This window comes from Lutra lutra, chromosome 12 (assembly GCF_902655055.1).
Source record: "Lutra lutra chromosome 12, mLutLut1.2, whole genome shotgun sequence".
NCBI lineage: Eukaryota > Metazoa > Chordata > Mammalia > Carnivora > Mustelidae > Lutra > Lutra lutra.
Genome location: NC_062289.1, coordinates 67,540,867 through 67,554,145, shown reverse-complemented (window position 1 = coordinate 67,554,145; position 13,279 = coordinate 67,540,867). Strand labels below are relative to the sequence as shown.

Genomic DNA, 13,279 nt, shown 5'->3' with positions numbered 1-13,279 from the left:
CCCTCTTTATTCTTCCTCTGGGACCCCAATTATTCTAATAGTCTTCCACTTTATGGTATTGCTGATTCCTGAAGCCCTCCCCTCATGACTCGTTAGTCATTCTTCTCTCTTTTCTTCAGACACCTTATGTTCCATCATTTCATCTTCTATGCCACTGATTCTCTTCTGATTCATTTACTCCAGTTGTTAGAGTACCCGTTTTCGACTGCATATCAGTTAAAACATTTTTTATTTCAGCCTGATTAGTTTTTAGCTATTATATTTCTGCACTAAGGGATTCTCTAGAGTCTTTTATGCTTTTTTATTCAATCCCAGCTAGTATCCTTATAATCATTATTCTAAATTCTACATCTGATGTTTGACTTATATCCATATTAATTAAAATATGCTGGAGAGTACTACTTCTGATTCTTTCTTTTGTTGTGAAATCGTCCTTCTTGTCATTTTGTCCAGAGAAGAATACATGAACAAGAGAACAAAATCAAAAATATCAACTATGACCCCAGCAAAATATATACTAAAGAAACACAAAGAGATCAGTAACCAAAAAAGTGAAGGAGGTGGGTAGGAAAAAAGAATATACTGTAAAAGACACTAGACCCCAAAATTGAAAGGGAAGAAAAACATATATATACAAAAATAAACTTGAATACAGTGAGGGAAAACCAAAAATGAAAAAAAAAGTATCTATCAAATGTAAATATAAAATGAAATTTTAAAAAGACTTAAAAACAATGAGTTGATAAAATAAGTATCTTGTTAAAGAGAATAGGAAAAATGTAAGTAATTTAAATGAAAGACTCAAGAGTCATGAGGAAAACCCCTCAAATTCTATATAGTATTTTCCCCTACCACAAGCATTTTTCAGTTCTGTGTGATCCATAAGCTTGTTGTTAGCCTGATGTTCCTGCTGGTCTTCTGGGGGAGGGGTCTGCTGGGCTGATTCTCAGGTGCCTTTGCCCTGTGGAGTGGCACTGCCCCTGGCCAGGGACAAGGCTCAGTGTAAGCCTATGTGGCTTTTGTTCCCTGAAGCCTTTCTGCACCTCAGTAGAGGATGAGACTGAAAATGATAATGGCCCAGTCTCCAGTCCCGGAGCTCAAAGATTGCAGTCCCCACTCTTCAGTTCATCCTCAGGGAAAAGGAGTCAGTCACTTTCGTGTGAACCAAACTCCGCAGATTCCTTTTGGTGTTCACCAGCCTGCTCCTCCAGGTGAAGGAGGAAGTGTTGTCACAGTTGTTATGGCTGCTTTGGGGGCCTCCAGTCAGAGAGTGGTTGCCTGACCATGCCACGGTTCATGGGTTATGGTAACACCTAGCTGAAAGCCCGCTCCTGGCTTGCTGATTGCCACTGATTTCTCCATTCCAATACGTGGGAACTCTACCACACTGATCTTCTCTTCTTTTCCTGTGACCCAGGTTTTCTGAAACCACACTGTCCCACCTAGGGTTAAGCCCTATCTTGCCACTGGAAGCCTTCTCAGGCAGGAACGTTCCTCAACAGAGCAGACTTCTAAAAGTTCCAATTATGCAGACTCTGTTCTATCATCTTTTGGTAACAGGCTTACAGAGGCTCCCTCTCCCCACGGCTTTTCTTCCCATATATCCCCTCTGATTGACTTCTGCACAACTCCTACGTTGCAGAAAGTGGTCACACTTTGTAGAGTTGCAGCAGTTCTTTCTGTTGAGTCTGCAGATGTTCAGAATGATTTGATAATTATCTAGCTGAACTCCGGGGACTAGATGAAACAAGGGTCCCCAACTCTTCCACCATCTTCTATCTTCTCTGACAGACTCTATTCTTAGACCATTTTTCCACATTGCTACAGGAGCTAGGAACTGAACCAAGCTCCACTGACCAGAGCAAGACAGTTAAGCCCCATGTCCCAGGTGGCACAGTAGGACCTAGGGAGATAAACAGAGGAAGTGAGATCTTCCATGGTGGCCTGAAGCCTGAAACTGTGAAGCTCAGTGAGCACACAGTCCCCTGAGGTGGGGGGTGCTCCCCATGATGCATTAGCATCTGCACAGTTTCAGGTGGGGCCCAGGAATCTTCAGGTGGAACAGCTCGCAGCCCCACCAATGGTGTTGATCTTCCAGACATATCTTTATACTTTCACCCCTGCTCCCCTTCTCTTCCCAAAACAGATGTGATGCTCATGACAGGCACAATGTGAGGCATAGCTGTTCTGTCCTTCTTCCCACCCGGGGTCCATGGTGTTGGGACGTGCCCTCACCTGTGTCCACATTACTCCCTCCCCTCAGGGCTGGGTCTCTCATTCAGCCTGGGTCTGACTCAGCCTCCTGTCTTCCCCAGAACTCTCTCCTCTCCTCTGTCACAGGCTCCATGCCTCCCCTGACCTGATGCTGACTCCCTCTGTGTCAGTGGCCCTGATCAGGCCTAAGATCCCTGCTCTAGGGATGAGCTCAGGTGTGAACCTGCTTCTTGGCAGCAGCAGAAGCCAAGCCTGGTCCCCCAGCTGGTATATATACAGATATGAGTGACCATCGAAGCCCGATTCTGAGGATGCAACACAGAGACATGACCCCACCGAGGAAGACCAGACTGAGGGCGAAGACCAGACTGACCATTGCTGTGACACTGATTGTGGCAGTGGGAGTACCTGGCAGTGACTCAGGTGACACAGAAGGATGGGGGATGGGACACAAACTGTCCTCCACAGCCTGGTTCTCACTCTCCCCTGCCCTGCCCTCTGTGCAGCAGCTGGTCAGGCCTAAGAGAAGGTGTCGTCCCTGATCCCGGCCTGGGCCCTGAAGGAGGGGAGACTCCCACAGGTTATCTGTCCACACATCTGAGTTTACCCTACTGAGAAATGACAGAGTTGGGGGGCTCTTCTGACTATGGGGATGTAGTCAGATAATAGAGTAAATAATACAGATTAAGGATGTCATTGTACATCACATGGGCTCCAAATATAATTACGGCTCACTCAGGAGGGAGACAGCTGTCTCAGCTCATTTCTGTGGAAATTCATCTTCTCCGTGGATATGGGCAGCCTGGTTGGGCTGCAGGGGCTCTGTGCCTCCTCTTGTTCCTGGGTAAGGGTCCTTACATTGTGAAGGGCTGCCTCTAGGTTCCTGAAGAAGGGGAAAAGCCCCTGTTGTCCCAGGCCCATCCCTCCTTAAGTTTTATAGAAACTGTGGAGGAAGTGCAGACATAACCTTTGGGCCCACTGGGAATTTTTGGCTGGCACCAGTGTCCTCCCACTGCCCCAAGACACCTGCACTAAGCACATCTGACCCTTAGCTGACATCAGACCCACATGGACTCACTCCCACCCATCTGTGACCCTGTGTTTTGGCCACAGCTGCATTAGAACCACACCTGCAGCTCTGAAGGGAAAGAACATCTCCAACACATGAATGGATTTTTTACATAAATGGAATTACTCTTCCTGGCTCTTTGATTTGTGGTTTAAAAACTCATTTGTAGAACAATTCTTTGAGGTCAAAAAAAGTAATAATGAATTTATTAAGAAAGAGCAGAAGTTTCCCCTATTTCTGTCCTGGCGTGTTGTGTGTCAGAGGGACACCTACCTGGGAGAGAGAGACAGGTCAGAAAATTATTTTCCACACACAAATTATGGCAAATGTAATTGGAATCTTTTGTCTAAAAATTACTCCTTGACTTGATGAACTAGAATGACAAACTTTGGTGAGACTCTCTGTGACAGAAATAGTATTTCCAGCGATTTTTTCAGGTTAAATGATCATCAAAATGTCCCTCACCTGGCAGAACTAAGAGCAAGAAGTTGTTTCCTTCAGGACCTGGAACAATTTTGCTTAGGTTGGCCCACATCCCCTCTCAGTCTGAGCAGCCTTCCTCACCTGGTACAGGGAATTTCTGCTGCCTTGCACCAGCCAGCTTCTGCTCTTCTCTCTTCTACTCTAGGAACCAGGGACCTGCACTCCTCTCCCAGCCTCCCTTCCCTGTCAGGTACACTCCTCCCTCATGTTTCTCCTCAGCTCAGCCAATCTGTGGAGTGTAAGGGAAAGCACTGACAGGTCCAGAGACACAAGTAGACCCTGGTCTCCCTGTGGCTTTAGGTGGGTCATGGGGGAGGGGAGGAATAATCGCCACTGCCTCAAGGGCCTCACCTCCAGGAGTACTAAGGAGATCAAAGACACACAGAAGAAGACATCTGTGTCAAACCTGTCCCCACCCCAGTAGCTTCCTCTTGGAGGCCATTCTCTGTGCCCAGCAGTGGCCAAGAATCCCTGACTTATTACCTGGAAATTGCCTTTTACCACAACTGATACATCTCTCTGTGCTCTGAATGATTATCTGAGGAGAAAACTCCATAATAGCCCTGCACTGGGTTGGAATTCCAGTCCCCTCAGCTTTGTCCTGTTCTTTGAGATCCTCTATCCTCCCCGCCCCACCAAAGGGCACAACTGGGCTCTACACAGGTCTCTTTATGACCTGAGCATTGCCAGAGTTACCTGTTCAATAAGGACAGTGTCTTGATCATGCAGAGTGCCCAGGATAGAATGGGTGCCAGACATAGCAGCAATGTCCACAATAGCAAACTGTGGAAAAAGTAGAGATTCCCTTTAACAGACAAATGGATAAAGATTTGGTTCATATATACAATGGAATATTACTGTGACATCAGAAAGGATGAATGCCTACCATTTCCATCAACAGGGATGGCCTAGAAGGGATTATGTTAAATGAAATAAGTCAGGCAGAAAAAGACTATTATAATATAGATTCACTCATATGTAGAACATAGGGAACAACACTGAAAACCATAGGGCAATGGAGGAAAAACTGAATGGAGAGAAATCAGAGAGCAAGACAAACCATGAGAGACTCTTGACTCCAGGAATCAAACTGAGAGTTAAAGAAGGGATGGGGGTGGGGGAGGGGAGAAGCAATTGATGGGTATTAAGGAGGGTATGTGTTGCAATGAGCACCAGGTGTTACAAACAATAAATCCTTAAATATTACATCAAAAACTAATGATGTACTATATCTTGGGTAACTGAACATTATTTGAAATATAATGTGTGTTTGGGGAACACACCATAAGTAGAGCCCAGACCAAGGACAAGTCTGACTCTTACTGTCAGGTGTGGGACAGCAGTGTTGATGCTCACAGGGACACACACAGGGAAGTGAGACACAAACCCCTTCCTTGTCTGTGTCACATTCTCTTCCAGCCCCAGGAGGCCTGTAAGCAGAGCAGTGAGCAGATGTGATCCCCAGGGTTCCCTCTCCTCTACCCTCCAGGCAGGCTCTGCACAAGGAGGTTCATGAGTGATTTGAGGCCTGACAGGACTAGGCTGCCCTGCTTGTTTGTGTGGGTATGACTCAGGGACAGAGGGTCTGGGTAGATGGAAAGACAGAGACTTTCAGTTCCATATCCTGGTCACTCTGCTATATTTTTACCCAATTGCCCAGGATTTGAACCCAGAAATTCCCAGCTCAGCTGAGCACCTGAAACCCTGGTCCATGGCAGCTGAGATTCTGAGTGGAGCACACAAGGACAGTGGACCTTGTGAGGTCACCTACATCCCCTCTTCTGAGATCACTTACCCACCCACCCCTGTGGGAGGGCCTAAAGGCTTACAAGGAATCTCATCACAAGGAGGTGCTATCCTTCAACAATCTGCCTCCCCAAGTTTCTGCTTCTTTTCAGAGAAGTTCATATGAAGACGGCCGTAGTCCAAGATCCCACAAGCTTGCCCAGGTTCAGATGTCCTGAAAAGTCCCAGATTTATAGCTCCCTACAGGAGGAAGACCTCACCTGATATCTCACTGTGGGTCTCTTCTCCTTCTGCCCAGTCTGACCTCCCCAGATACTTCCAGATTTCCTGCACATGCACTTCTTCTCAGAGTCTGCTTCCAGGAACCCAGGACATGGACAGGAGTCCTGAAACAGTGAGCACCTCACCTGGGAAATTCAGGTCCCCTCTCTCTCCACCAGTGTCCCCAGTGACACCCAACGAGGTCCTCGGAGACCTACGGAGGCCAAAGTGTCCCCACAAAGCTGGGGTTTCTCAACTAACCACCAATGTGATTGTCCAATCCCCAGACAGATCAGATTGTTCCTTGTATTTTTATACACTGAAAGAAGATCCAGCACACTAGGTATTCTGAGTTCTGACGGATAGTTGGAGAGTCACATCCATCTTGATGGTGAAAGGGGGATGATGGGGCAGTTGCTGCTGCCAACACAGTGGCCAGAAGAAACACAAACACGGGGCTGAGACAAACAATAGGTCCTTCTTTACTTCCACCCCATATCTGTACAGGAATCTCCAATTATCCCCACCCTTCCCAGACATATGGACAGACAAAAATTCTGTGAAACACAGCTCAGCCTGTCAACAGTGATACTTAATAAGACACCACATTCCCCCCTCATCCACATGAAATCTTACAAGTTCCCTATTAACCTAAACACCAAGTAAAGAGAATGTGGGCAGCCATGTTTCCACGTAACATGATATAACTCTCCAGGAAACAATTACAAACATGCTCACTCTTTCCTCACAAGAGTATATAAAATACAACTTTGTCTCCTAATGATCTTTATATTTTGTCCCAACTGATTTGATATCTTACAACTTCAGTATTGAGATATAGCATTCACTATTGGTAACAACTCTATGTTAGAAGATAATGGAATGAAACACGAGAACAAAACAGAAACACATGATGAATATATATCCAAACATATTCATGTCAACATAAAGAAGACACATGCTACTTTTATCTGGCTCATTTATACCTCTAGTGTGGTCAGTGTGGTGTCTATAATTACCTTCTTCACTGCTCACTCCATATTCCCCTTCCCTCAGCAAATACCTGAGCTTGTCCTGATCCTCACCAGTTATAACCACCAAACCTTCATTCTGGAGGAAAAGTCCATTATCTGACATGCTGCATTGGGTTGTGGTGAATTGATAACTGTAATCACAGTCCTGGGGTATGCTAGGGGATCTCCTAAATCCCTATGTTCCTGTTTATCCCGATTGTCTTGTAGACACACAATTGCTTCACGATAGTCATCATGATACACCCAGCAGTGCCCCTAGTTTGAGTCCCTGCCAGGCGGAGTCAGAAGGATCCATGACACACTCTTCACAACCAGAGCAGGGCAGTCACACCCATCCCTCCCACCTTGGTCAGGCTCTGCTCAAAAGATCCCAGGGACTGATTCCAGCACACGTGAGCTCCACTCCTGGACTCACCTCATTGTCCTCTGTTTTCTTGAGAAACTAGCCTCTCTGGGTACTCACTTCACCTGCTGTGAAATGGGGAAATTTCTACTGATATGAGAAACATTCTTCATCAAGTTAATATCATAAAATAAAACATTGAAGAGTTTAACTTATTAGGCAAATGCAGTGGGGTCTCAGTGAGTTAGCCTTGATGTTGAACTCTCCTGTTTGCCTCTCTGGGCACACAAGGAAAAGTTTTCAGCTGTTCTGTAAATTATATCACATGTAATTTTACCCAAGCCCAAATTAGCAGATTCCCAATTGCACCAAACCACAGACAGAGTAGTTTAAAATCCTCCCACACCAATCTCCACGGGATGTGAGTTGTAACAAAATTAATAGTAGTAAAAATAGCAGTAATTAGAGTAAATTTTTGCCTGTTCCACTGAACTTAGCACGAGAAGCATCACCTCACCTTTCGCTCTGATGACCCAACTACATGGACAGAGATGCAGGAAGCATCGGTCCTGATTCTTAAATTCACAGGAACCTGGTGGCTGTAGGACATCACACAGGATTGTCTGGACACTGACCCTTTTCAAGTGCACTACACTGTAGCCTGCACTCTCCTTTCTGAAACAAGACAGTGGAGTGTCCAGGGCATTACAAACCTGGGACAAGTACAGGAATCGCACCTGCCCTGCCTTCTTAACCTTGTATGTGACCTTCTGTGCTGGGTCGAGGACGGCAGAGGGGCGGCTGTCTGTGGAAGCCTGGAGACCCTGGTCCACACCCTTTCTCAGGTGACAGGTGCTGTGGGGTGATCCACAGGAGGGAAGCTCCAGGTCTGAGTCCTTCTCCACCAGCAGGGGGCAGCAGAGCTGCATCAGGAGCCACAGGACAGAGGCTGGGGCTGCCAAGGGGGGAGACTTACAGAGATGGCAGGCCTGGAGGTCAGCAGGTTGTCTACGGTTCAGTCCTCAGAGGCTTTCAGGATGATCCACCCTAACTCCACAGGCTGCGAGGACCATGCTCTCAGGGTCAGACACACAGTGTCACCCAGGACACTGACAAGAGTCCTAAAACAGTGAGCACCTCACCTGGGAAATTCAGGTCCCCTCTCTCTCCACCAGTGTTCCCAGGGACTGACTCCTCTGTGCTGGGCACAACCAGAGACACCCTGATGACTCACACTCTGCCTCTCCTTCCCCAACATGACCGCAACTCAGACCTGGGGCTGCAGCTCCTTTTTTCAGACCATCTCAGGGAGAAGGAGGCAGAGAACCTGGGGTCCCTGTTCCCTGGAAGAAGCATCTGCATGCAACATTCTTCTGAGACTGTCTCCAGAGAGACGTGACTCTCATGGCTGCAGGGACCATGGCTCAGGCCCTTGAGCTACAGCATATGTGAACATGTGATTGTGTGGATCCTTAGAAGATCACAAACCTTGAAGTTGTTTCTCATATATTTTCATATTCTCATGAAACATTGATGAAAAAATTAAAAGGAATGAAATAGCTGACAATGCCAATTGCTGGTCTGCTGTGGGATGGGGGCTGTCAGAGAGACAGCAGCATTATGTGTAAATAGACTAGAAATCGTGATGAATCTTCAAAAACAGGTGGTTGTTTAACAGGTAAGCACCCATTTTTGTAAGTGATGTATGAAACTCAGAATGAGAGTTTCCCATTCTGACGACATGCCAAGGATGGGATCACAGTGTCTGTGGGGGATGCAGAGGGGCCCGGAAGCAGGAGGAGGAAGGTACAGAAGCCACAGGACCACCTTTCCCTGAATCAGGTGTTGTCTGCATGTCCCAGAGGAACCACGTCAGCCCCATGGCCAGACTCCTGTGAGGCCCTGAGCCAGCCCCGGACAGACCCCAGTCATATGGGATCCCAGCAGGAGTCTTGGGTTATAGGAAAGACTCTGCTGTCTGGGGTACTTGAGGCAGTCCTCAGGGAAGGAGAATCAGACACTCTAGGAGAGGAAAGCACCTGGCTGAGGCCCGTCTCCTGCTGCTGTGATAACAGAGAATAAAGCAACTGGAAGGAGACCAGCCATGCTGGTGTGGGGAAATCAGACTTCTTATGGGTGACTGCATTAGTTTGCTAGGGCTGGGAGAAAAGAGCCCCACAAACTGCGGGGAAGGAGCTGAGAACAGAAATGTATTGTCTCACGGTTCTGGAAGTCAGCAGTCTGAGACCAAGGCACCAACAGATTGCTTGTTGATTTGTAGGCTGTGAAGGAGAATCTGTTTCATCTTCCCTCTTACAGCACCTGGTGGTTCTCTGGCAATTTTTGGCATTCCTGGTCTTATAGATTCCTTCTCTAACTTCATAGGGTGGCCTCCCTTGTCAGAATATGTCTCCAAATTTTCGCTCCTATAAGGACACCAGTCCAATTGGAATAGGGTCCAGCCTACTCCAGTGCAACCTCATCTGAATTTAAGGAATTACATCTGCAATGATCCTATACTGAAATCAGGGCCCAGAGAGAGATACTGGAGGTGAGGACTCAAACATACATTTGGGAGCTGTGGGACATAATTCAACCCACAAGTGTCCCTGCCATGGTTGGACACTCCCTCCCCTTGGGGGATTCTGCAGGTAGCATGGGTACCACAAAGCTCTAGGGATCAGGTGGGGCATAACTACAAACCCAGAAAAAGCCCTGACTGTCTCCTAATGACCCATCTGTATGTCTGGGCATCCAGGATCCATCCTTGCCCTCTGATTATCACCACAGTGAGCAAATGTCAGACATCTGGCCTCGATATTCTCCCATGTAGGTCAGAAGTGAGACAAGATCTCATCATCATCAGGAGGTGGGGTACAGTGTCTGCTGCCTGCCTGATGGAGTTCCCCCAGGACACCAAGAGGATCTGCTTCTCCTCCAGCTGCATGTGTAGGGCCTTCCGATCCCATCTCAGCTCTGCTGTGGACATGACATGTCTAGAGCCTGTTTAATCCCCATTGTGCTTCTCTGACTCCTATAGGGATCAGTGTGAGGAGCTCCAGTATCTCTGCCTGAGCCTCTCTTCCCTCAGTGCCACCAGCCCCAGCCCTGAGACCCATGAGCCCTCCCCTGCCCACCCAGGCTTCTGTGCTACCCTCTGTGGTCGGGTCAGAGGACACACACCGACCGACAACCTATGTAGTTCAGGTTTGTAGTATCTGCAGAACTAGGTTCTCCCTCCCAGAACGAGGACATCACAGGTGGGACCAACTCTAATGAGACAATGGGGATGACATGACACATATCACAAGGTCTGAAGAAGCACGAAGTAGTTCTGCTCTAGTTCTGCTGGGACATCCCATGATGTGTCTGTTGGAGAACCAGGACCATGTCCCTGGGCCCATGACCCAGTGAGGAGGATGGCAGCCTGAGAGGATGTGCCTCTTGTGAACTGTGCAAGGGATAGTGCCTTTGAGGGCCTGAGTGTGTGTGTGTGTGTGTGTGTGTGTGTGTGTGTGTGTGTGTGTGTGTGTGTCTGTGAGAGAGAGAGAGAGAGAGAGAGAGAGAGATTTTAGTGTTGCCAGGAAATTTTACCCATTTTCAATGGCCCAAACCCAAGATTTGTTATGTTTCCATAATTTCCCTCCATCCTCTAAACTCCAGTGACTTTTCTTTACATCATGTTTAAGGATAAAGGATACTAAAAGGAGCAGGAGGAGTAAAGATTTATATGTGCTTACCACATATGAGGCACAATTCCAAGCACTTCCCATTTATTAAATTGTTAAATCATGAGTACTCTATAAAAAAGCATTCTGATTATCACCGCAATTCACAGAAGCAGAAGCTGAGGCAGGTAGGATGTGTAACTTGCCTGAAGTCAAAGCTAGAAAGTGGCCAACCCAGCAGCAAGCCAAGGTCTTCTGACCCCAAAATCCCTGGCCTTCATCACCAACCTTAGGACTTTTGTGCTTTCAGGCTAAGACATGGCCCCTTCTTAATGCTCCAGAAGGTTCTGTCACCTTTTTCAAAAGCAAGTTACTGCTAGTGGGACTTTGCAGAGCAGCCCATCCAATAGAAGTAACATTCAAACCACATTCATAATTTAAAATTTTCTAGTACCCACATTTTAAAAAATGAGAAGAAATGAGCAGAACTTGTTTCCATAGTACACTTTGTTTAGTTTAATTTCTTGAAAATATTATCACATCAATATGAATTACATATAAAAATATTTTTATCTTATTTTTTATGCTATGTCTTTGAAATCTGCTGGGTCCCCCAAACGACAACACTTCTCTATTGGGACTACCCACATTTGATGGTACACAGGTTTTCATGCCCTGTAGGAGCAATGGACAGATAGGTTAAATGCATAAGGTTTCCTTATGGTAACTGTCCCTCCAGTATAGACTCACAGCCAGCAGGCTGTTTTTCCTTGGGAAACACAGATAGCAACACCATGAAAATCTGAACATCCTCATAACAGAATCTGGGAGGACATAGACTGGAATAACGGACAGAGGGGATGACCAGAAGGTCTCAGTAACCTTGGGATGAGGAGAGAGGGAGCATGGTGAGGGGTCGGTACAGGGAGGGGATCAGAAGGGCAGGCTCTGGGACATCTCCTGGATTGGAAACTTGACTTACTCATCACTGTCATGGCAAATGAGAAATGAGAAAATCATGTAATCTCTCAATGTTAGATTCTTCATTTAAAAGACTGGAGGAGGGTGCCTGGGTGGCTCAGTGCGTTAAGCCGCTGCCTTCAGCTCAGGTCATGATCTCAGGGTCCTGGGATCGAGTCCCACATCGGGCTCTCTGCTCAGCAGGGAGCCTGCTTCCCTTCCTCTCTCTCTGCCTGCCTCTCTGCCTACTTGTGATCTCTCTCTGACAAATAAATAAATAAAATCTTTAAAAAAAAAAAAAAGACTGGAGGAAAATTGGGCCTTGAGCATAGGGCTACTATTTTTATTGTGTCTCATTCAGTGGAACCTGTACACACTCGCAAAGGTTTAGAACCTACTGAGGGCTCAGAAGAAGTCATTTTGTTAAACTAACAATGCACATAGAGTGACATTCATCCCAGAGCGCCCAGGGGGGCACTGTGGGTCTTGTTTTCAGACCCCAGTAAGTCCAAATCCCCTGGGTTGTGCTCAAGTGCAAAGGGTATGACTGATGCTTCCATTGATGATTCTTGTGTAAAATCAACTCTCCACTTTAGAAACCCACACCTGCTCCTACTTTTGACCTCAGGAAATTACCCATATGAGGCTTTTAAGCTCAGGGCTCAAACAAGAGCTCACACAGACCTACTGAAGAATGGAAAGTAGATTTGCATCTGATGCCCCTCCTTCCTTGAGCTGCAAAAACAGAGAATAAGATGATAGTTTGAAGACTTCAGTCCCAGGAGCACAGCCCAAGAGAAGAGTTCTACGAAGTTCCTCTCCACCATGGACTGGGTTCCCTTCTACCTGCTGCCCTTTATTATCTCTATTATCTCTACATTTACCTCTAAGTATAGTCCCCAGGGAACCCTGTCTAGTGTCCAGTTCATTCAGCATCATCCTTGTGTTTTGTGTTTCCAGGTTTCTGTGCTCTGCCTGTGCTGACTCAGCCTCCATCTGCACCTGCCTCCCTGGGAGCCTCTATCAAGCTCACCTGCACCCTGAGCAGGGAGCACAGCAATTACTTTGTTCGCTGGTATCAACAGCAAACAGGGAAGGCCCCTCGGTATTTGATGAAAGTTAATAGTGACGGCAGCCACATCAAGGGGGATGGGATCCCCAGTCGCTTCTCAGGATCCAGCTCTGGAGTTGACCACTATTTAACCATCTCCAACATCCAGTTGGAGGATGAAGCTGAGTATTACTGCGGTGAGAGCCACACAATCAATGGTCAATATGTTTAAGCCACACAAAGGGGAAATGAGGCTAAAACCTCCCACTCTGTCTCTTCTCTTCCCCATGGGGACTCAGGGAGAGCTGCTCCATGCCCCTCTCTAGGGCCCTGAGACCTTTGACTCTCCCTGGAAACCCTGTCATCCTGCACAAAATCCCAAGACACCATTACAAAGAGACAGACACTGGGACAAACTTGGGTCTTTTTGACAAGAGAATATGCTCTTTA

The 13,279-nt window shown here is 46.9% G+C and overlaps 1 gene segment (V, D, J or C); it reads left to right on the top strand.

Moving 5' to 3' along the window:
- The window catches only part of LOC125081769 (immunoglobulin lambda variable 4-3-like), a 43,241-nt gene extending 30,180 nt beyond the window's left edge, over window positions 1–13,061 (top strand). Inside the window, 1 exon segment of the V gene segment in view lies at window positions 12,739–13,061. Within this exon segment, the coding sequence occupies window positions 12,739–13,061 (323 nt within the window).
- Window positions 13,062–13,279: the final 218 nt, after the last annotated feature.